The sequence below is a fragment of the Scleropages formosus genome, chromosome 5, assembly GCF_900964775.1.
Source record: "Scleropages formosus chromosome 5, fSclFor1.1, whole genome shotgun sequence".
Lineage (NCBI taxonomy): Eukaryota > Metazoa > Chordata > Actinopteri > Osteoglossiformes > Osteoglossidae > Scleropages > Scleropages formosus.
Genome location: NC_041810.1, coordinates 8,501,213 through 8,523,454, shown reverse-complemented (window position 1 = coordinate 8,523,454; position 22,242 = coordinate 8,501,213). Strand labels below are relative to the sequence as shown.

General features: G+C 47.6%; 2 protein-coding genes across 4 annotated transcripts; one reads left to right on the top strand and one right to left on the bottom strand.

Annotated features, from left to right (window-relative positions):
* Positions 1 to 604: 604 nt before the first annotated feature.
* rtcb (RNA 2',3'-cyclic phosphate and 5'-OH ligase) lies at positions 605 to 12,314 on the bottom strand. The gene is made up of 12 exons (XM_018748099.2): positions 12,129 to 12,314; positions 11,840 to 11,918; positions 11,654 to 11,721; positions 11,378 to 11,477; positions 10,969 to 11,125; positions 10,576 to 10,732; positions 10,008 to 10,167; positions 9,476 to 9,651; positions 4,015 to 4,203; positions 2,642 to 2,752; positions 2,424 to 2,543; positions 605 to 2,160 (listed from the first exon to the last, which is right to left on the bottom strand). The coding sequence occupies exons 1-12, from the start codon at positions 12,219 to 12,221 to the stop codon at positions 2,053 to 2,055; spliced, it is 1,518 nt and encodes a 505-aa protein (XP_018603615.1). The 5' UTR covers positions 12,222 to 12,314; the 3' UTR covers positions 605 to 2,052.
* Positions 11,749 to 21,328, top strand: fbxo7 (F-box protein 7). Of its 3 annotated transcripts, none has more exons than XM_018748101.2 (10): positions 11,749 to 11,819; positions 15,426 to 15,557; positions 15,899 to 16,124; positions 18,242 to 18,478; positions 18,747 to 18,891; positions 19,196 to 19,279; positions 19,700 to 19,795; positions 20,057 to 20,233; positions 20,382 to 20,419; positions 20,512 to 21,328. In XM_018748101.2, the coding sequence occupies exons 2-10, from the start codon at positions 15,436 to 15,438 to the stop codon at positions 20,839 to 20,841; spliced, it is 1,455 nt and encodes a 484-aa protein (XP_018603617.1). In that variant the 5' UTR covers positions 11,749 to 11,819; positions 15,426 to 15,435; the 3' UTR covers positions 20,842 to 21,328. The 3 variants fall into 3 exon arrangements, with proteins under 3 accessions (XP_018603617.1, XP_018603619.1, XP_018603616.1); XM_018748103.1 differs by lacking the exon at positions 11,749 to 11,819 and adding an exon at positions 12,547 to 12,753 and having other exon boundaries at positions 20,057 to 20,285; positions 20,512 to 20,593; XM_018748100.2 differs by lacking the exon at positions 11,749 to 11,819 and adding an exon at positions 12,555 to 12,753.
* The last annotated feature ends 914 nt before the right edge of the window (positions 21,329 to 22,242 follow it).

Sequence of the window (22,242 nt, the reverse complement as noted above, 5' to 3'; positions counted from 1 at the left end):
CATTCCTCTTAAATGTTAAAATACAGTGGTGCAAATTTTTCAATGCTCGTGTAGTTAGTGAAATCCAAAGGATGCATAACATGAATTCTTCCAGCTTTTGTTCCATCTGTGATTATACAAATTTTAGCTTTTTTGCTGCATCAGTAAATCAGTGCTATTAAATTCAGCCAGATCTCAAACATGTAGCTTTGTCATTGTCTTGGTTGATTTCAGAGTTTTAATTTCATTTCCTTCTCCAGTAGACAGACATTCCTGCTGTAATGTACAGATGAAGATTCACACTTTTGCTTAATAGTTAGGATTGTCAGCTGCTAATATTAAACAGCTTTTTGTTTGAGTTAGTATTCTAGAAGGGTTATATGAGTGTGGGCCATGACAATTAGGAAGCAAGTGAAACCAATGTGTTTGCAACCTCCTTTCATATGTATAAACAATGTGATTTTATGTCATAGCACAGACTTTTCCTTAGTCAGGTAATTGCTGGGAATTTTGTGAAATGATTTTATTCAGATTACACACAGTCTTCAGTTGCTGGTCCCAAGTGGGGTCACGGCAAGCCAGAGCCTAACCCGGCAACACAAGGCACAAGGTTGGAGGAGGAGGGGACATCCGTCACAAGGGACCCCACGGAGGACTCGAAGCACAGACCCACCAGAGAGCAGGACCAGGTGAAACCCGCCATGCCAGCAGGTCATTGAGATTCCAAGGGTCCAAAATATTGCCTACTATAAATCCTCAATTTGAAGTGGACATTGTCAGTGAGTCAGATAACACCTTTGTTTGTGTAACTTATTAATATTGCCCACTTGCTAGTGCAGGTAAAACATCACCTTATCACACAAAATTTAGCCAGTCTTGAATTTACTCAGCAGTAACTAAAAGGTTTGAGAATGACAAATGGGTACCAAACATTTTACACTGAAAAACTATGGTATTTTAAAATGATATATGGAAGCCTGGGCCATGCGCTTTTCACAATTTATAAAAGCCAGTTTTACTCTTCCATAAGGAAATCACTGCAAACAATACATTAGAACATTCCTTGAACCGGAGTACTCTATTTTGCCTCTTTCTACAGCAGTTTACTCTGATGCACAAACCTTGGATTGAACATTGTGGCTACGGTAACATGTCTTAACTTTAAATGTTTAAAATGGGGGAAAATGTAGTCAGCAATCTGTTTACCAACATGTGGAATCTTTGTCTGAAACAAGTGACCATGAAGAGCTGGTGTGGTTTCACGCCTACCCACATTTTGTGGATAAACCATTCAAAAAGACTGCAAAACAGAATCAATCTGTATTGAAATAGTGGAAATAGGTGTCAATTGAAGCTCACACACTTAGGACTGAAACTGTAAGTCTCTCATGTCACACTCAAAATCTCACTACAGCTTGATGATCACACTTGTCATTATCTGTTCATTTTCAGTTTCCGGTCTAAAAACATGACAGCCTACCTATTTCTATAGTAGTTTCTGTAAAAGTCTTGCATGTAGCTATAATACATAAAAATAAGCTTGGTGCAGTAACACCTGCCCAGCTCTGAGCCACTGCACCCCCTAGTGCTGTCAGTTTCTATTTTGAGTGTGTTTTGTACTTAAATGGCAGAAAGAGGAAATTTATATTTAGTCTGCAGAGCAATTTTAAAAATAAAAACAAGGAAAAAAATGCTATCAAATATAAACCAGAAACTGATCATATCTTCAATTTCATAACTTGGATTTTCATACTGTACAACCTTACAGTATAACCAAAGGTTCAGTACACTGATTTTAAAAAAAGCTACAGCCACTACTAAGAGTATAAATTAGGAAAATTAACTTTTCTCTTGAAATATTAGCAATTTCAGTTTTGTGCCCTACGAATAAAAATTTAGAATGATGGAGGAAAAAATTAATACTTGCAGTAGCTACATATATAAAATCTTATTTTCGAGAGCCCTGTGGTCGCATTGCTCTAGTCTGACCCCACCCTCCAGTGAAGGTCCCTGGGTTTCTTGGTTTTGTTTACTTGGGTGAAGTGCCTTTTGTGCGTCATCCTTCGAGGAGCTTTAACCTTTAATCACCGCGATGGGCCTCAGCTTGATGGCTTTCTTACTGATTCCAGCATCATGGCAAGTGTCGACTACATCGGTCACGTTTTTGTATGATTCAGGTGCCTGTAGTAAACGAAAAAAAACTGCATGATTATTCCGACTTTTGCATTCTTACTAAGTAATGTCTAGTAATTTTACCAAATTTAGCTCAGTAAATATGTGAAGTGTTAAGGTGAAAGAAGAGCTTTTAATGCCTACTTTTAGTGAAAGGTTAAGTAACCGTAAGGAGGACTTTGTTTTAACCCCAAGATTGCTCAAGTTGCATAGTTATGAAACGTGCCGAGGAGCCGTTGCTAAAATAGGCCCTCCACCGTGTGCCCACAAACCTCTTCCATGACCAGTTTGGGTGATGCGACCCTGATGGCAATTCCCATATCTGCCAGTCTATCGAGAACATCCTGAAAGTCTAGGTTGCGGCGAGACTTGGCCCGGGACAAGGCACGACCCTGGAGGCAGGGAAAGAAGAGAGTTGAGCTCTGGCGAATCTGAGAAATCGGTGCAAGAATTAGAGTACCAGTGACTTGCAGGGAGAGGCCACGCTTACCGCGCCATGGCAGGTGGTGCCGAAGGTCTCCGTCATACCCTGCTCAGTGCCCGTTAGGACGTAGCTGCAGGTGCCCATAGTGCCCCCAATCAATACAGGCTGTCCAGTCAGCTAGTTAGAGGAGAGGACCGACACAACATACTGCTGAGACAAGTACCTTTTCGCTACCCAGCAACGTTTATAAACGACCAGTTCGAGTGGGGGAAAACGCCCAATTCCCCAGAGCCTCTCAATACACTGGATTTCTCTTGCCTTCCTCTGTTTACATTTGCACTGAGGCTTTGCTCTGAAGCAGCTTACGATAACCTATTTACAGTGTTTTACCCAATTTTACTGCAGCAATTTAGGGCGAGTACATTGCTCAACAGTACTAGAGAGACCTGGAATTTGAACCTGCTGCCGTTAAAACAATCATACACAGAGATAAACTCGCTCGAGTTACAAGGGTTCAGCCGTACCTGGACTTTTACACCCCTAACCCACCTCACGAGGCCTTTTCTTCACATTTACCAGAACCAAAACTGGACTTCACACGTCTTCGAACTGTTGAGCGGCATCTACTCTGTAGGTATAGTTCAGCTTGTGCTCAACTTGTCCATCTCTATATTCTGTTTTCAGTGCGTGTCGTAGCTACGAAAGAGTTGAACGACCGCAAGTAGACAGCTATACGACATCATAGCGTAATGAAAGGATTTATGTCCTTTAATGCCTTAAGTTGTATTATGATAACTAATGTTCCCCATGTAAACATCCACTTTAACTGGATTTGACTATATTTTTGCATAAATAGGTGTCAATTTTGGGACTCAGGAATGTATTCAAATTTTTCCTGTTGAAACAAATGCCTTTGTGTGTGAATTCACCTTAAAAAGAGATGTTTAGGGGGAGGGGGAAAAAAAAAAAAAAAACCTTCATAGTATATTTGGATAATATTTTACCTGGTATTTCAAATAGATCAGGCACCACATTAACTATTTTCAAAAAAACTTCTGAAAATGCAGCCTTTGAGGACTGCTGAGAAATTTAAGAAAAAAAAAAGGACCATTGGTTCTTAATCTGTAGATAAACATTTGAGTGTCTCATCTAAAAGACTGAAGTGATTTTAAAATGTCAATGTTAAAGTGCAGTAAAATAGTATTTCACACTGAGTTTGATAAAGTCAGTTCATTATAAAACAGTAAAAGCACAAATGGAAATAACGTCAAGAGTTCTGTGATGTTGAATGAGAAGCTTGGCGGAATGTAGAAATCTTCAACTTGAACAAATAAGCTTTTGGTATCGGACAATATGTAATGGAGCTGTGAAAATGGTAACTAACAGGTGTAAAATGAGATGTGCCTGGGGGTCTGGGAATTGCTGCTCTCATGAGATACCTGGTAGTCAACAGGGATAAGTGGATGGTGAGGAGGGAAGGCACGGGTGGAGCCCTTGCGGTGCACCAGCAAGGTCTTCTGTTTGCCATCCACCATGTGTTCTTCCACCTTGGCGATGTTGTGGGACACATCGTAAATCACGTGCATGTCAAGGTCATCCGGAGTGGTGCCAAACACCTTAGAGAAGGCCTGTGGAACAAATACAGGGATGCAAGAAGTGAGAGAGCTTCAGGAGAACTGCGCTATGCTACTGCCTATGGGTGCAGCTCTCAGTGTTGGGGAACAAGCATCCAAACCTTCTTCAGGGAAGGATCTGAAATCCTTGTCCATCTCTGTGAGAAACACGTCCACACTGCATTCACATTTATCCATTTAGCAGATGCTTTTCCCCAAAGTGATGTACAGTGATTAAATTCATATTTGACCACCACTTCTCTCCAAGGTGACAACTACTAGAGAAACTATAAATGCCCTACAATCATTCAGCCTTTTGCACAGTACAGCTGCATAACACATTCCGCACACATCTCTGCATGGATGTCTGATCACCACCTCCAACTCAACCTCTCCAAAACAGCGATCCTTCACCTCCCAGCTGGCCCGTCCTCCTGTCACGATCTATCGATCAAACTGAACGGCTCACTCATTTCGCCTGTCTCCTCAGCTAAGAGTCTGGGAGTGATAATTGACTCAAGTGTATCTTTCTCTCAGCAAATCGAATCCACAACCCGGTCCTATAGATACATCCTGCAAAAAATCTGCAGGATCCATCCTTACCTCACAACTGACTCTGCACAACTACTTCTCCAGGCCATGGTGACATTCCGTCTGGACGCTGCAACTTTTTCCTGTGTGGCCTTCCTGCTACTGCTGATACAGAATACCATGGTACAAGTTGTGTTTACCCTGCCAAAGGATTCCCATGTATCTCTTGTACTCGTTTCTCTGCACTGGTTTCCTATAGCTGTCCAAATGAAATTCAAGACCCTGGTTATTGTGTACAAATGTATCAACAGAACTGCTCCCAGATATCCACAGGACTTGATCAACTGCTACACCCCAGGCAGACCACTTCGCTCGTCCACATCTGCCCCCTTGCTGGTCCTCCGCACGAGAAGCAAGGTTCTCAGTTCTGGCTCCATTGTGGTGGAATGGCCTCCCCCTCTCACTCAGAACTGCTGAAAATCTGTCCACATTTAAAAAGGGTCTGAAAACTCATCTCTTCTGGACTCACTTCAGCCATGATCTAAGTTCATGTAAGGTATAAATGTTCATGATGATGCTCAGATCAGTCCTTTATAGAGCCACTTCTGCAATGCAACGTGAATGTTTATATGCATCTCACAAAAAAAAAAAAAAAAAAAAAAAGGCTACTAGGAAGGTGATCAGGATTCAGGGAAATTCTGGTAAAGTTTTATGCAGCTACTTGTGTGATGAACATCAATTCATATGGTGAAGGAAACTAACTGTACTTTAGAATCACGCATCTAAGTGTCTTTCTCATGTAATGAACACATTGTATTTCCTATGAGATGTACATCACTTTGGAGAAAAGTGTCTGACAAATGAATACATGTAAATGTAACACACCACAGACCATTTGGAAAGAAAGCCACACGAACAGGGGGAGAAATGTCGCTACACATGGATGGAGCCCGATTTGAAGCAGCAACTGTCTATCCAAGGTACGGCGAGATACCAGCGCCACCTACTGAATGACCGTGCTGCCCCATCAAGCATCGTCCAAAGAACAAGGCAACTTCAACCTTACAGCAGTAATTCCAAAAACGTGTAGGACACAAACATTCTGAATTGTGATATATTGATGTAACACACTCTTCGGTGGCCTCACCACCTGCCAGAGAGACCGTAAGGGGCCGGTGCATTGTGATTTGGGCGGTGGTTGGGGCCGAGTGCCCGGCTGACCCAAACCTCGGGCGCCAACTATGGTTTTTGCGACTTGGAATGTCACTTCACTGGCGGGGAAGGAGCCTGAGCTAGTGCAGGAGGTTGAGAGATACCGTCTAGATGTAGTCGGGCTCACTTCCACTCACAGCTTGGGTTCTGGAACCACTCTTCTCGACCAAGGGTGGACTCTCCACTATTCTGGCGTTGCCCAGGGTGAGAGGCGGCGGGCGGGTGTGGGCTTATTAACAGCCCCCCAGTTTAGCCGCCATGTGTTGGAGTCTACCCCGGTGAATGAGAGGGTCATCTCCCTGCACCTTTGGGTCAGGGAACGGTCTCTCACTGTCGTTTGTGCTTATGCGCCTAGCGGCAGTGTAGAGTACCCGGCCTTCTTGGAGTCCCTGGAGGGCGTGCTGGAAAGCGCTCCCAGTGGGGACGCTGTCGTTCTACTGGGGGACTTTAACGCCTACGGGGGGCAGCGACAGTGACACCTGGAGGGGCGTGATTGGGAGGAATGGCCTCCCTGATCTGAACCCGAGCGGTGAGTTGTTATTGGATTTCTGTGCTAGTCACGGTTTGTCCATAACAAACACCATGTTCATGCATAAGGGTGTCCATCAGTGCACTTGGCACCAGGACACCCTAGGTCGGAGGTCGATGATCGACTTTGTAGTCGTTTCTTCTGACCTTCGGCCATATGTCTTGGACACTTGGGTGAAGAGAGGGGCTGAGCTGTCAACTGATCACCACCTGGTGGTGAGTTGGATTCAATGGCGGGGGAAAAAGCTGGACAGACCTGGCAGGCCCAAACGCATAGTGAGGGTCTATTGGGAACGTCTGGCGGAGGCCCCTGTCGGAGAGGTCTTCAACTCCCACCTCCGACAGAGCTTCAACCAGGTCCCGAGGGAGACTGGGGACACTGAGTCCGAATGGATTATGTTCCACACCTCCATTGTCGGGATGGCGGTTCGAAGCTGCGGCCATAAAGTCTCCGGCACCTGTCGCGGCGGCAATCCCCGAACACGGTGGTGGACACCGGAGGTAAGGGATGCTGTCAAGCTGAAGAAGGAGTTCTATCAGGTCGGGCTGGCTCATGGGACTCCTGAAGCAGCTGACGGGTACCGGCGGGCCAGATGTAACGCGGCTCTGGCAGTCGCCGTGGCAAAAACTCGGGCCTGGGAGGAGTTCGGTGAGGCCATGGAGGAAGACTTTCAGTTGGCCTCAAAGAGATTTTGGCAAACCGTCCGGCGAGTCAGAAGGGGGAAGCAGTGTTCCGCCAACACTGTTTACAGTGGAAGTGGTGCGCTGCTGACAACTGAGGATGTTCTCAGGTGGTGGAAGGAGTACTTTGAGGATCTCCTCAATCCCTCCAACACGCCTTCCGTAGAGGAAGCTGAGGCTGGGGACTCGGAGGGGGACTCGTCCATTACCCTGGCTGAAGTTGCTGAGGTAGTCAAAAAACTCCTCGGTGGCAAGGCTTTGGGGGTGGATGAGATCCGCCCCGAGTTTCTCAAGTCTCTGGATGTTGTGGGGCTGTCTTGGCTGACACGCCTCTGCAGCATTGCGTGGGGCTTGGGAACGGTGCCTCTGGACTGGCAGACCAGGGTGGTGGTCCCTCTTTTTAAGAAGGGGGACCGGAGATTGTGTTCCAACTACCGGGGGATCACACTCCTTAGCCTCCCTGGGGAAGTCTATGCCGGGGTACTGGAGAGGAGAATCCGACCGATAGTCGAACCTCAGATTCAGGAGAAGCAATGCGGTTTTCGCCCTGGCCGTGGAACACTGGACCAGCTCTATACCCTCACTAGGGTGTTGGAGGGTTCATGGGAGTTTGCCCAACCAGTCCATATGTGTTTTGTGGACCTGGAGAAGGCATTCGACCGTGTCCCTCGTGGCATCCTGTGGGAGGTGCTTCGGGATTATGGGGTTCGGGGCTCGCTGTTACGGGCTGTTCGTTCCCTGTATGACCGGAGCAGGAGCTTGGTTCGCATTGCCGGCAGTAAGTCAGATCTGTTCCCGGTGCATGTTGGACTCCGCCAGGGCTGCCCTTTGTCACCGATTCTGTTCATTATCTTCATGGACAGAATTTCTAGGCGCAGCCAAGGAATGGAGGGTGTCTGTTTTGGTGGCCGCAGGATCTCGTCTCTGCTTTTCGCGGACGATGTGGTCCTGCTGGCTTCATCAAGTCAAGACTTGCAGCATGCACTGGGGAGGTTTGCAGCCGAGTGCGAAGCGGCGGGGATGAGAATCAGCACCTCCAAATCCGAGACCATGGTCCTCAGTCGGAAAAAGGTGGATTGCCCCCTCCGGGTTAGGGGGGAGTTGCTCCCTCAAGTGGAGGAGTTTAAGTATCTCGGGGTCTTGTTCACGAGTGAGGGAAAAATGGAGCGGCAGGTCGACAGACGGATCGGTGCGGCGTCCGCAGTAATGCGGTCATTGTACCGGTCTGTTGTGGTGAAGAGGGAGCTGAGTCGTAAGGGGAAGCTCTCAATTTACCGGTCGATCTACGTTTCTACCCTTACCTATGGTCATGAACTCTGGATCATGACCGAAAGAATGAGATCGCGGATACAAGCGGCAGAAATGAGTTTCCTCCGCAGAGTGGCTGGGCGCACCCTTAGGGATAGGGTGAGGAGCTCAGTCACCCGGGAGGAGCTCGGAGTAGAGCCGCTGCTCCTCCGCATCGAGAGGAGCCAGTTGAGGTGGCTCGGGCATCTGTTCTGGACGCCTCCCTGGGGAGGTGTTCCGGGCATGTCCCACTGGGAGGAGGCCTCGGGGCAGACCCAGGACACGTTGGAGAGACTACGTCTCCCGGTTGGTCTGGGAACGCCTTGGGGTTCCCCCAGAGGAACTGGAGGAGGTGTGCGGGGAGAGGGAAGTCTGGAGGACTCTGCTCGGACTGCTGCCCCCGCGACCCAGCCCCCGCTAGCGGAGGAAGATGAATGAATGAATGAATGAATGATGTAACACAGGCAAAGAGCAGAGTAAAGCTGCCCCCTGGGTCATGCTGTTCATATTCAATAATAAAAGATGTTCCAATTTGTTCCTGTACCTCTGAAATCTGACCAATCCAATTAAAGGTTCATTTCTTTTTTGACGTTTCTATAAATACATGGCTCCTGCCTTTCATGTTCCAACTAAGTTTATGCAGACAAATAAAATATTAAAAATTAAATATTGTGCATATGGGTCAGAATACACTTGTACCACATTGCTTTTACAGTTCCCCCTGCTTTTTCCATTTTAAACAGCAGCATTTATATATTAATTTTTAACAGCCAAATATCAATGCTTTTCACATTCATTAAACAAGTTTTTCAAGTTGTAAACTGTGGAGAGGAAAGCTCTCTGTTCAAAATACTTCTTTGCTTTTCACAATTTAATGAAACATTTTAAGATGTCGGCAAAATAAAAAAAATTTTAAAGAAATCTTACATTACACATTAAACAATAAGAAGAGAAACGACCGTGTCAGAACACTGAGGATATTCTGAACGGGATGTCTGTTGCGCAGCGATACGTTGCTAAAACCCTGCAGGACCGACCACCCACCCACCTGTCTGGTGAGGAAAGTCATGGAGGAGCGGTTCACCCAGGCATAGTTCCCAGCAGCAGCCATGCCCTTTAGGTAGTCCTGACCCTCGGGGGAGGTGATGCGAGCACAGGCCAGCTGCCTGTCGTTCACTGTGATATTGTCCCTCTTCATTGCCTTCTCCATGGCAACCAAGGCATCTATAAACAAGGCAGTTCGTGAGAATCCCTGCACGGCCAGCAGCCGGCTTTCTGTTGGACGACAGCGCAAAGCTTTCCTCCAAACTCTTTGCGTCTTAAAGTACACAGGATGTACGCAGAGTACCGCCTCGGATGCTTCTGGCACCACATGCTAAGTTCATGCGGCAATGACACATGTGACAATTATTCCACGGCAGGATTACGTCCAAGTCGCCATCCCTGGGGAAGCGCTCCTGACTGACGAAAATGCTCACGCTGATTGCCGACACCTGTCGTGACTTTGGCTTCCCAAAAAGAGAGGGGAAACAGAGCACCCATTAAGCACCTAAACAGTAAGAGGCTGCGGGGCGGCTCACCTGTGGCAACTTGATGGCCCAGGCCTCGGCTCCCGCTGTGGATCATCACGCACACTTGGCCCTTGTGATCGATGCCCATCTTCTTAGCGGCATAGTCATTATAGATCTCGTCCACGACCTGAATCTCTGCATAGTGGTTTCCTGCACCTAATGTTCCCAGCTGGTAAAATTTGAAGAAGAAAAAAAAAAAAAAAAAGGGCAGCAGCCAGGTTTATAATACAAATTTCTTTTTCACAGGCAGGCAGAACAAGAAGCGGCACTGAAAACATCTGGATGTTAAGTAGAAGAAAGGACACACCCGATGCATCAGACCACTGTGGATTCAGCGTATTGCGGACGGGACAGTGTCTAATTTGGCCGTCAGTGTTGCAGAGGGCCCGCAGTCATTGCCCTCATTGTTAGCCAGGGTCGGTGTGACGCCATCAGCAGGTGAGCTGCTGGATCGCGCTGTAGGTGCAACGTTACCGCTTCCCCGGGTAGCTCCCGCTGTGGGACAGGCATCATGCATATCTGTGCAAGTGCCTACAAGGGACTGGTGTGACTGCGAAGGCCACAGCAGCACGTTTACCTGGGGCAGCCCTCGCTTTTTTGCCTTGGAGGAGACCTTTGTGGGGTCAGCTTGCAGCATGCGGCCATATTCCTCGCAGTGCTCTTTATCCTCTGCCCAAGCATAGCCCTCCCTCAGAGACCAGTCCACACCCATCTCGAGGGCCTCCTCCAGGTCCCTGCGCAACAGCGTACACCACGTGCGTGAAGTAAGACGGCGAAGGGATGAAAGAAAGGTAAAATGAGCACGATGGAGAAATCAAGTGATGCGTTTCAATTCTCGCAAGTTCTTGCTGACAAGATAACGTGTGAAAGTGGTGAATGTGCTGCACGTGGGTAATTCACCACACACACACACAGCGACAGCGGTCTGCGACAATGCCGATGATGTCGCCGGGAGGCTCCCCTTACTCACTTAGCCCCCATGGGGATGACGCCCTTGGATCCCACCCCCACAGGAATGTGGTCGAAGAGGGACTGGGCCAGCTGCTCCTTCACCGGCTGCACATCCCCCTCGTCCAGGTTGGTCCGCAGGAGCCGCACCCCGCAGTTGATGTCGAAGCCGACGCCGCCTGCGCACAACGATTCGCTCGGTGCTTGTCGTTTAACAGCAGAGCGTCCGCTGGATTCGTGAGCCGCTGTTGAGCTCTCACCACACGCACGCACGCACGCACTCAGGTGACAAAAAACGTGCAATAATGTCGACCGACACTCAACGTCGCCTAGTTCCGGAGCTCTTCCTACTTGCGACAAATCCTAACGGATGTTCTTCCGGACACCTGAGAGAACAAACGAGAGACGGTTGCCGGGGCGACGGGACGTACCTGGAGACACGACCGCGGCAGGATTGTTCATGTCGAAGGCAGCCATGTTTCCAATAGCAAAACCGTATCCGGAGTGGACGTCGGGGAGGCCGATGGATTTCTACAGCAGCAGGCAGCAGCAGAAGAAAGCTCTCATTTAACCAAATGTGAACCTTCCTGAGAATTTATGGCAGTGCAACCTGAAAACGTGGACTAAATGCTTCCTGAACAGCGCGCATGCGCACACACAGTGACAGACAGAGAGAGAGAGAGAGAGAGAGAGAGAGAGAGACTCACGTGCACGATCCCAGGGAGAGCAGCAACGTTGCCAATTTGCTTCATGGCGGGAAGAAATCCACCGAACCCTGGAATTTGGAAAGACACGATTTTTCCTTCATTTCGATTCATAAGCGAGAGTTGCTGTGGAACCACGTCGAGGGAGGGAGGAGAGTAAATCAATCAAGTAAGTTAATTAATAATTACCTCCCCCTCGACACGCGTTTCGAAGCTCCTCAAACATCAACTTCTCCAGCGGCTCGTTCACGTAGAAAAGTCCCTCGACCTGCAGGAGGAAGCAGCAGTAGCAGCAGAGTACTTTACCATAGTTTACCACACTACTAGTGTGACGTACAGCCCGGAAAGAATCTGGGGTGGCGCGCGCGCGTGTGTGTGTGTGTGTGTGTGTGTGTGTGTGTGACCGATGACAGAGAGAGAGTCAGTTAGAGAGAGTGACGAGTTACTTACACTGAGTGAGTGTGATTCGCCTACCTACCTGCATGTTGGGAACAAATCCTTCCCGAATTCTCCAGCAGTTCGTGTTCAGTTTATCCAGAAACTGTAACTCGTCATTGTAAGTCCGACTCATTTTGAAAGATCTTTTCTCCCTGTTAATTCGAGCAATAAAACGCGCTCTAACTGCTCCTCCGTCCCCAGTCGATGCACACTACTGTGACCTATGACCTGTGACGTGTCCGGGCTACGACCGCACTACGGGAGCCTCCATGTGTCAATTTGTGCGACCAAAACTCAAAGGCGTTTGCACAAACACTACTGAACGTAGTGTTTCATTTAGAAGAGAAACAAAAAAAAAAATTTTTTTTTTTTTAGTATACATCACCTGTATTTGTAAACGTAATCCGTTATCTTGCTAGGATTTTCTCTCGTATTTTGGCCTTTACAGTGGGAAGCGGTCTTTCCGGTGCCGGTGCCGTTTGTCCCTCGTCCCGTCCCGTCCGCAGTACGTCCATGATCAGTGGCGCAGCGGTGTCGCATTTTTATTTGTAACAAACAAGTTTAATTGTTTCAACAAACGATCTCGTGCTTTGACGCGACAGCATGTTGATCATGTTCTTCCAGTTGTGCTGAATCTTTTCGTAGCGACGCTTCTTACTACTTGGGTAAGTAGTGTGTTACACACACTGACTGACGCGCTAAAATTATTATTATTATTATTATTATTATTATTATTTATCTTTTATTACTGATTATTTACATTTTCCTACACGGGACGGACAATAAACAACAATAATAATTTGCACAAACCGATAATTTCTGCATGTCGCACTTAACGTTCAGCTGACATTGGTTGGTTGGAGGCAGAAAAACCGAAAATGAAAGTTTTAGTTTATCAGCTTCGCGAATCTTTCTCTAGTAACGACGTTATAAAATCATCATCATGTACAATGATTAGTAATGGAAATATGTGTCGAATGATGAGAAATATTCCTTTAGCCCTGTCTGTCTGTGCAGCCCTGGGACTCGTGATTTGATTGATTGATTCACCTGGCTGAATTCAGACACGTTGAGGCTGCAGCCACTTTTCCTTTTGTTTTCAATGATTAATAATAAATGTATTAAATTAGTGCAGGACACTTTCCTCCTGCGGCCTTAAACAGTTGTTTACATGATTTGCATTTAATATTAATGTAACGCCGGAGTCCACTGGTGCTGCTGTCAAGAGTTTTTAAATCCTACTCAAAAAGCCTTGGAATCAGTCGTCCACCTCCGGTCATTCGCCTGCATCACTTTCCGGGGATCGATAAGTGATCAATAGAGTGATCGATAGTCATCATCTGTAGTAGCTGTCTCCTTTGTTTCCTACTCTGATATATTTGTTTCTTTATTTACATGTATTCATTTATCAGACACTTTTCTCCAAAGCGACGTGCATCTCAACAAAAATACAAATTTGCGCATCACATTAGGAGAAAGAGACACGGCTGCAGCCGCCATTCTTAAGTAAACCCACCCAGTTTGCTTCTTTCCACCTGATGCATGATCTGATCATCATGTAGGTGCACAAAACTCGGGTCGGGACGGACCGGCCCCGATCACCTTCCTACAACATTTTTTTTTTTTTTTTTTTGAGATACACAAACATTAACATACAATACAGGAGTAGCGGCTGCGTAAAAGGTTATCTGGGGACGATCGTGAAGTTACGTGCGGTGCGTGAACCTTCACGCCATATATGAGCTGGAGAGATCATGTGGGAAGTGAATCCGGAAAAGGGGAGTTTTCAGACCCTTCTTGAATGTAGGCAGAGATTCAGCAGTTCTGAGGGAGAGGGGGAGGTCGTTCCACAGCAACGGAGCCGGAACCGAGAACCTCCGCGCTTTGCTTTTTCTGTGCGGGACCAGCAAGCGACCAGAAGCAGATGAGCGAAGGGGTCCGGTTGGGTGTAGCAGTTGATCAAGTCCTGTAGATACCTGGGAGCAGTTCTACTGATACATTTGTAGGCGATAGCCAGGGTCTTGAATCTGATCCGAGCAGCTGTAGGAAACCAGTGCGGAGAAACAAGTAGAGGAGATATATGGGAGCGCTTTGGCAAATCAAACACAACCTGTGTAGCAGCAACATTCTGTATCAGCTGTAGAGGTTTGATGGCAGTAGCAGGAAGGCCACACAGGAGAAAGTTGCAGTATCCAGACAGGATGTCACTATGTCCTGGAGAAGTAGTTGTGCAGAGTCAGTTCTGAGGTAAGGACGGATCCTGCGGATGTTATGCAGGCTGTGTCTGCAGGACCGGGTTGTGGCTTCGATGTGCTGAGAAAAAGACAGACTCGAGTCAATCGTCACTCTCAGACTCTTAGCCGAGGAGGTAGGAAAATGAGTGAGTTGTCCAGGTTGATCAATAGATCGTGACAGGAGGACAGGCCAGCTGGGAGGTGAAGAATCTCTGTTTGGAAAGGATGAGTTGTAGGTGGTGATCAGACATCCACGCAGAGATGTTCGACAGGCAGGCAGCAATGCGCGGAAATGTCTGATGCTCCAGGTGGAAAGGAGAGGAAGAGCTGGGTATCGTCAGCGTAGCAGTGCTATTTGAATCCACGGGAGGCTATGAACAGGCTGAGGGAGGAAGTGTAGATCGAGAAGAGCAGAGGACCCAGTACCGAGCCCTGCGGGACACCGGTTGAGAGAGGCAGAGGAGAACAGGAGCTCTGCCGGACCACTTGATAGGATCTGTCAGATAGGTAGGACTGAAACCGTCTTAGTCCTGCTCCTTTGATCCCAAGCTGACGAAGAGAGGAGAGTAGAATCCGGTGGTTGACTGTGTTCAAGTGCTCTGTGTCACTGCGTGAGAAGAGCTCCATAAAAATACATTGAATTGAAATTGAATCGAATGAGTGCGGTGATCAATACAATGATGTATACAGTGATCAATATAGCGATCGATGGCTTGTGTTGGCTGAAATGTGGTGGAATAAACTCTCACTCCCATCATTTAAGAAGGGTCTCTGAGCAAAACTCACCTTTTGCGCCATTTCTGTCCCGATCTTCCAATAAGTACTTAAATGCACCCGACACCATCTGCTATGATTATATGTTTATTTACAGTCTGGATCTTGAGTCTCTAAGCGGCTCCTTAAGTAGCGTGCGCCAGCGGTATGACACGGACATGCTCTGGTACTCGTGTTCTCTCTCTCCCCGAAGCGCTTTGCTACTCGCTTCTCGTTCGTATGCTCTAAATCGTACTTTGCTTTGGAGGAAGGAATCTGATCGCTGAACACGTGTCAAATATAACTGAAAAACATCCATTTCCCTCACTGCCTGCTGCTCTCCGGCTTAGTTCAGAAAGCATGAGGCTGCGAGTGAGACTGCATAAACACACGAGTCGCCTGGAGCTGGACGGAGACGCGCCCTCGCTGACGGATCTCGCCATCCACGTCAAGGAAATCATCCTGCCATCCTGCGGCCTTAGGTCAGCCCCCCCCCCTCGCGCAGCGGGATGCCGCAAGGCTTTGTAGGGTGTTAACTTGTCAGGCGTCTGTCATTGGCATTATTGTCCACAAGCATTATGGCAGAATTACTTTCGACCTTTAAAATGTCAATTCAAGACTGTTGACCGAATATACTGTCTTTACTGTATACGTATGGACCGTTGTCAGGATTTTATGACGGCAGCAGTCAGCTTTCAACCGCTAGACAGGAGAAAATGAACTTTAAACCTTGTTTACCCCACCTGAAGATATTCGCTTTCCGCTTTGCTTTCATCTTTACAAAGTTACAGACTCACTGATTTGATTCTATCGTCATCCACAGCCCGGAGACAGAGTTTAGCCTCTCCCTGAATGGCAACGAGCCTCTCATCGATTCGGGCCAAAGTCTGTCCTCGTGTGGAATTGTTTCAGGGGACCTGATCTGCGTGATTCTAGCCCAGGTGGACAGACCAGCCCCATCCGTCGTTTCTAGCCGCGGGAGCAACAGTGATGCTTCACCAACGAGGCAGTGTGAGAAGCAACCCCTGGCAGCTAAGCATTCCGCCGAGGTGAGCAATATTTGTCATGGGCCCGTCTGGCCTGCCCAAAATAATAGCACTGCGGGTAAAATAAAAAAAAAAAAAAAAAAGAGTCCAGTAACTTAAAAAACTAAATGTGAGTGTGAACATTTAGGTTCTGCAGTGAGGAAATGGTTTTACTTCTCTTGAAGCTCATATTATGCACGAAAGTGAGTTGACAGGAGGGGCCAGAAATGATCTCTGAAGCTTCTAATGTCTCCATCCACTTCATTATTTGCAAGCTGAAATGTTACGAAGTGACTTACTGGAAGAAGTGCTGCCGTTTTTAACTTACTCTTTACTTTCGGTACTCAACTTACGAGCACAACTAAGACTGGAATTCTGCGTGTAACTCAGTTTGTAAATCCAAACATCCCAGTCGATAGAAGCTTAATATAGGCATCCGTTAATTCGTTCGGGTTCTGTAAAAACCTCCGGTAAAAGTGTAATGAGGAAAGATTCTCCGTGGGACCTCTGTTTTGAGCCTGTCCTGGAAACGGAGCTTGAGGAAGGGTACGCATTGAAAGGCTCATTTTGTTACCTTTTATAAGCCTCACAACTCCCAAGCTTCTTCTCCGATACGTCCCATAAACATATGCATTGTTTGTCAGCATTTCACCACTTTCGCTTATCTGGCTACTTTTTACTGTTTATTTTTTACACAATCGGTGACACCTAAATAAGAGTGACGTACATGATGTTCTCATTACCAGCATAAGTAACGTTATTGATCACCTTAGAGCCCATGACACTGTCGCCACCATCCCTTGACAGAACATGATCTACTTTGATCGAGTGCCACACAGTATGAAACTGGCCTTCAGACACAAGGTGTGACAGTTTCAACCTGCTCCATCCCTCACCAACTCGGTGAAAGGGGGGTCATATCGAGGGGAACGCTGCTCTACGGAGAAGGATTATCTGATTTGTTCACCACGCTTTCAGAGAGGGAATAAAACTAAAGCAGGTACCGACACTGAGAAAAGGTACCACCAACTTATTCCTTTGAAACGACACAGGTGAAAAAGGTTGCTATGGAAACACTGGTAGCTTTTGACGAAGAAGTGGAGACCAAGGATTTGGCTGCTCGTTCCACCGCCGGTCGTGCCACTTCCCCTTCGGGGGTTCGTTTGGTTGCGCGGACGAGAAAGATATCATCCCGTATGACAGTTGCGAATGAGATATTCAGTCGACTGCTTATCTTGGACACTCAGCTGGACGCTGTCGGTGCCAAATTAGAGAAGATCTGCACTTTTGGAAACGAGACTCTCCAGTCTAACTGATCGCATGACCAGCGCTGCAGCGTGCTGTGACCAGGCTGAATACAGGAACTCTGAATGTGAGGAGATGATGGAATCACAAGTGAAATCAGTAGATGCCCTGGAGCTGAAATCTGAGCTGAATCGAGCCCAACTGGTGGAAAGAGAATATAAAAGCCGTCGTAGTAATTTGAAGATTGTGGAAGTGCCGGAGAATACCGAAGGAAACGTTCCTCTTAAACGGTCTCTGCAGAACGAGCTACGTTCTCGGGTGGAGCTGCTGGTCACTTCGCCTCCTAATGAGCTTCGTTTTGCATACGGACTCCCCGGCCGTTCTCTTTACCCGAACGCCAGTCCGAGGAGCATTCTTGGCCGATTTTTGCAACTCTCCAGCAAAGACGGCATCGGAAAAGCCGCATCAAAGCAACACGTCATCATCTTTCAAGACCCTCGTCTGCAATTCTAGGCTTAAGTAGGTTCTTCTTTCACGATAAACGACCAGGCGGCCAGCTGGACAGCATAACGGTGGACAACGAACAGCCCGACAGTGACCGTGATAGCACGGTGGTCAATTACTTTTGTGGTTGTAACCGTGGTAACAGCAATACAGTGGGCAAGGAACTTTCTGGTGGTGACATCATATGGGTTGGACTCTGGTAAACAGTGTCCGCAGCGAGCGGGACGAACAGGGAAGCGGCCGCAGAGCTGGTGCTGTCCGGCCGAGTGAAATATGGTGACCCTTTCAGTACCGTTTGTAACATTTTGTCATTGTGCCGACTTACTACGCCGGTATTGTCACTGCGAATGTACTGTACTGCGGTAAGTGGTGTCCTGTGTCATGTAACGCAGGCTGGCGCCAGCAGCGCTCACGTCCACGTAAGAGAGGAGGACCGAGGCCCGGAAGCGGAGCAGGACTCGGACCTTGGTCTCTTCAGCCCGGAGCCCATGCTGTGCAGCGAGGCGGAGGAGGGGAAGGTGCCCCACTCGCTGGATGTCCTGTACCACAGGGCGCAGAGTCGGAGCCCCTGCGACTCTGTCGTGGTGGCCGCTCACTGCCTCATGCTGGAGACGGGCTTTGTGCCCCTGGTAGGAGCTTAGAGGAGGTGGCCGAGAGACGCGTTATAAGTAGGCGAGACTTACTTTGGGGATTGTGATTTAAAGGGACAAACGCTGTCAAATACAACTGTATCTATGAGGCCAATTCCACTTTTACCATGGAAATACCTCTTTGTGTTGGAACCTTTCATCGTTACCGAACTTACTGCAAGCAGTTCGATGCGTGAGATATGATCCGCTTCCAACGCGTAATGTCATGTTCTGCGTGCGTCTGTGTGCGTCTGTGTGTATGGTGAAGGGGTCTGAAGGGAGACCTGGCGAGATGCCCCCGGGATGGAGAGAAGAAGGGGGTGTGTACAGGCTGCAGTACTCTCATGTGCTGTGTGAGCACGGCCTGACTGCGATCGTCGCTGTACCCATGGGGGTCATGCTTGTCATCAATGGTAATTGCTGTCACTGTCCTAGTGTGTGTGTGCGTGCGTGCGTGCCTGCGTGCGTGCCTGCGTGCGTGCCTGCGTGCGTGCCTGCGTGCGTGCCTGCGTGTGTGCCTGCGTGTGTGCGCGCACCATAGCCATGTGGAACTGGACTGTCTTTCTGCACATGGCTTCCAGACCTCAGTATGTGACAGAGCTGCTGGTTGTACTTAATTTGACCTGAATAAAGGTGAAAATGTGCAAAATGTTAAATGTTTGTTTTTAGTCACCTCGTGGGTGGTCCCATCACCTAATAGTTTGATGTTTTCTTTAGCGATTATGAAAATAAATGAGACTGTGGAAAACGCACAGAAGCTGCTGCTCAGACCATCTGCATACGTGACTGAGAGATGGGCAGGTGAGCCTTCTTGCAAAATGCATTTTTCAGCTGTGCTGCATGAGCCGCGTGTTTTGTCCCTTCAGCAAAGCGCCGTTGATGACGTCACGTTGACATTTTGTACAAGCTCGGTGCATGTCGCTAAATCCCAACTGATGTAATGCGCTGCTTTTTAGAGGAACTTTAGACCACCTTTGCTGCCCTTCGTGTCAGTGTTACGTGTGTGTCAGTAACTGATCGCGTCACGGACTTTTGTTCAGATGGAAGAATATTTCAGTTGTGCGTATAATAAAAATCATAGGGTACAGTCAACCAGCCCTTGAAGCAGCTTTAAAAAAGATAAACTGGACAATTAACAATGGATAAATACTGTTATAATGTGATCATGTGGTGCCAGTGTGCCTTTTGCACTGATACTTTTTTATTTGTTTATTTTTATAGGTGAAAGCGCTGCTGTTGTCTACAGAGATTTAAAGAAACTGTCCCGCATTTTCAAAGATCAGCTTGTTTATCCGCTCATAGCAACTGCTAGACAAGGTGTGTACGTAGCCTCCTTTTGGTCCAAACACGCTGCATTCTCCGTCTACTTTTTCTCTTTGCGACGTCTGCTTACCATCTTTGTTGTAAATACAAGAAAGTTGGTTATTTGCAATGTAGTTTCTTTGAAACACTTCAGTTACAGTAGCTTTCCACAACTAAGCATTTGCACAACTTTACTACGCTTTACCTGCGCTGTTCCCTGCGCTGTTCGGATGCGGAGGGGAGTCATGCGAGTTCTCTGTACCCCGGTGTATGCAGCCATGAATTTGCCGGCAGCGTTTGGCCCGACGGCTCTCCCCCCCGAGCTCTTACTGCGGGTTTTGAGGCTGTTGGATGTGGCGTCTGTCGTGGCCCTTTCGGCCGTGAACCACGAGCTCCACGTCGCCGCTGCCGACCCCTCCCTATGGAGACACCTGTACCACAGAGACTTCAGGGGTAAGGATTTAGCGGAGACATGCAGCTTCAGAGCTGCACGCCGACGTGCCAGGTGTGCTTTTCTCTAGGCTCATTAGAGCCTCTAGCTGCTTTGGCGAAGAGTTTTTTTTTGTAAGACGTCTGACCCAGAGCTGCCTTATCATTCCAGATTCCAGCAGCCGACCAAGAGACACTGACTGGAAGGATGTAAGCGAGCGTTCGTAGTGTTGACGTTACGAGTTGCTGCGGTGCACCGTGACTTGCTGGTACTCACCATTGTTACTGGATGTTGCTTGCAGCTCTACAAAAAGAAATACAAGCAACGGAGGGAGGAACGTCTTTTCCGGCACCCCCGGCTGTTCCATCCAGTTCCCCCGCAGCCCTTGCCTTTCAGCCCCTTCCCCTACAGCCCCTACAGCCCCAACCCTATTTACCCCCCTGGTATTATTGGTGGAGAATATGACCAGCGGCCTGGGATGCCATATTCTCTTTTGCCCCGTCCTCGCATTGACCCTGTTGGCCCCCAGCCTGCGCCTGGACCTAACCCTGGTCTCGTGGGCTCCGTTGGCCAGAGGTCCCTGAGGCCATCCGGTAACCGGGCATCAGACATCAGGCGAGGTTTTGTATAACCTATTCATTAAAGAGGATGCTTTTCACGATATTTAATTATGTTGGGGCCCAGAAGAGAACGTCTTTGTTGGTATTGCAAGTTTCTGCATTTTTTAAACACCAAAATGTAACTCTGAGCTTGATGCATTCTACTATCCTAGGGTCTTAGCACCTTCTTACAGAGTCATGCAATAAGTTCCCCTCCTCCCATTTTCATCAACTACTTGTCTTACAGAAGGTCACAGCAGTCTACTTTCCATCCTGGAAGCATAGGGCACAAGACGGTGTTGAACAATAACAAGTGTCTTGTTGAGAGGGCAAAAGTAGATGAGTCTAAGATCACTTTGATACAACGCCATAATGTCTGTTTTGCAATATTCATTTGATCTCACTTTGAGATGAGAGTTTACAACTAACCAAATGTACAAGAGATTTTTTTTTCTTTTTGCTCTGTACAGTTGCTCTTCATATAAAGGCATTCAGTAAATTTCAGAATGGCTAAATGATTGATATTTTGTGTTTATGGATTATTTCTCATTTTTGCAACATCAGCACTATGTCAGTGCCATCTGTATTTCTTTCATTCATTCATTCATTCATTCATTATCTATATTTTATGTGTATGCACTGAAGAAATCTGAAGTTATATAACAGCATTCCATTTCAAGGCTTCCAAAGTGTTCGCTTGGCTACGCTGATCAGCAGCCACGTCCGGGCGACTGCTGCCTTCTGAGCGCCAGACCAAGAATTTTGTATCTGCTGCCAAAAATCCACAGAAATCCCGAAACGTGGACAGATCCATATGCTGCCTCCACCGGACGCCATCGTCTCTGACTGCAACAGTGAATCATCCAGAATTGCAGAATGCACACTATTTCCTGAAGCCCCTCTCTACAAAACATGGCAGCTACATAAAGAGCATGTATGACTTTGTGGACAAAATCACATTTACCTGACACTTTTCTCCAAAGCTACTTACAATGTTAATTTATTTACGATTATTTACCTATTTGTACGGCTGGGGAACGTTACTGCAGCAATTTTAGGGTCAGTACTTTGCTCAAGGGTACTACAGCTGGAAACAAGATTCAAACCTGTGACCTTTGGGGCCAAAGGCAGCAGCTCTAACCCCTACGCTACCCGCTTCCCGCGCATGTGATGCTTAAAAGCGATGTGATTCTCTTCACTGCGGACATTGACAGTTTGCAGACAAACATGGACCTGGACGACAGCGGACCCAACACAGAAGCCTTGGAGCTACTGAAGATTAATTAGCCTGATGACTTTCAATTCAGTGGTGAAACTTTCCTCCAAATAAAAGGAATGGCGATGGGGGGGGGGAATGTGCTCCATCATTTGCCAACATTTACACTTGCACGCATTCGTTTATCAGACACTTTTCTCCAGTGCGACGAACATCT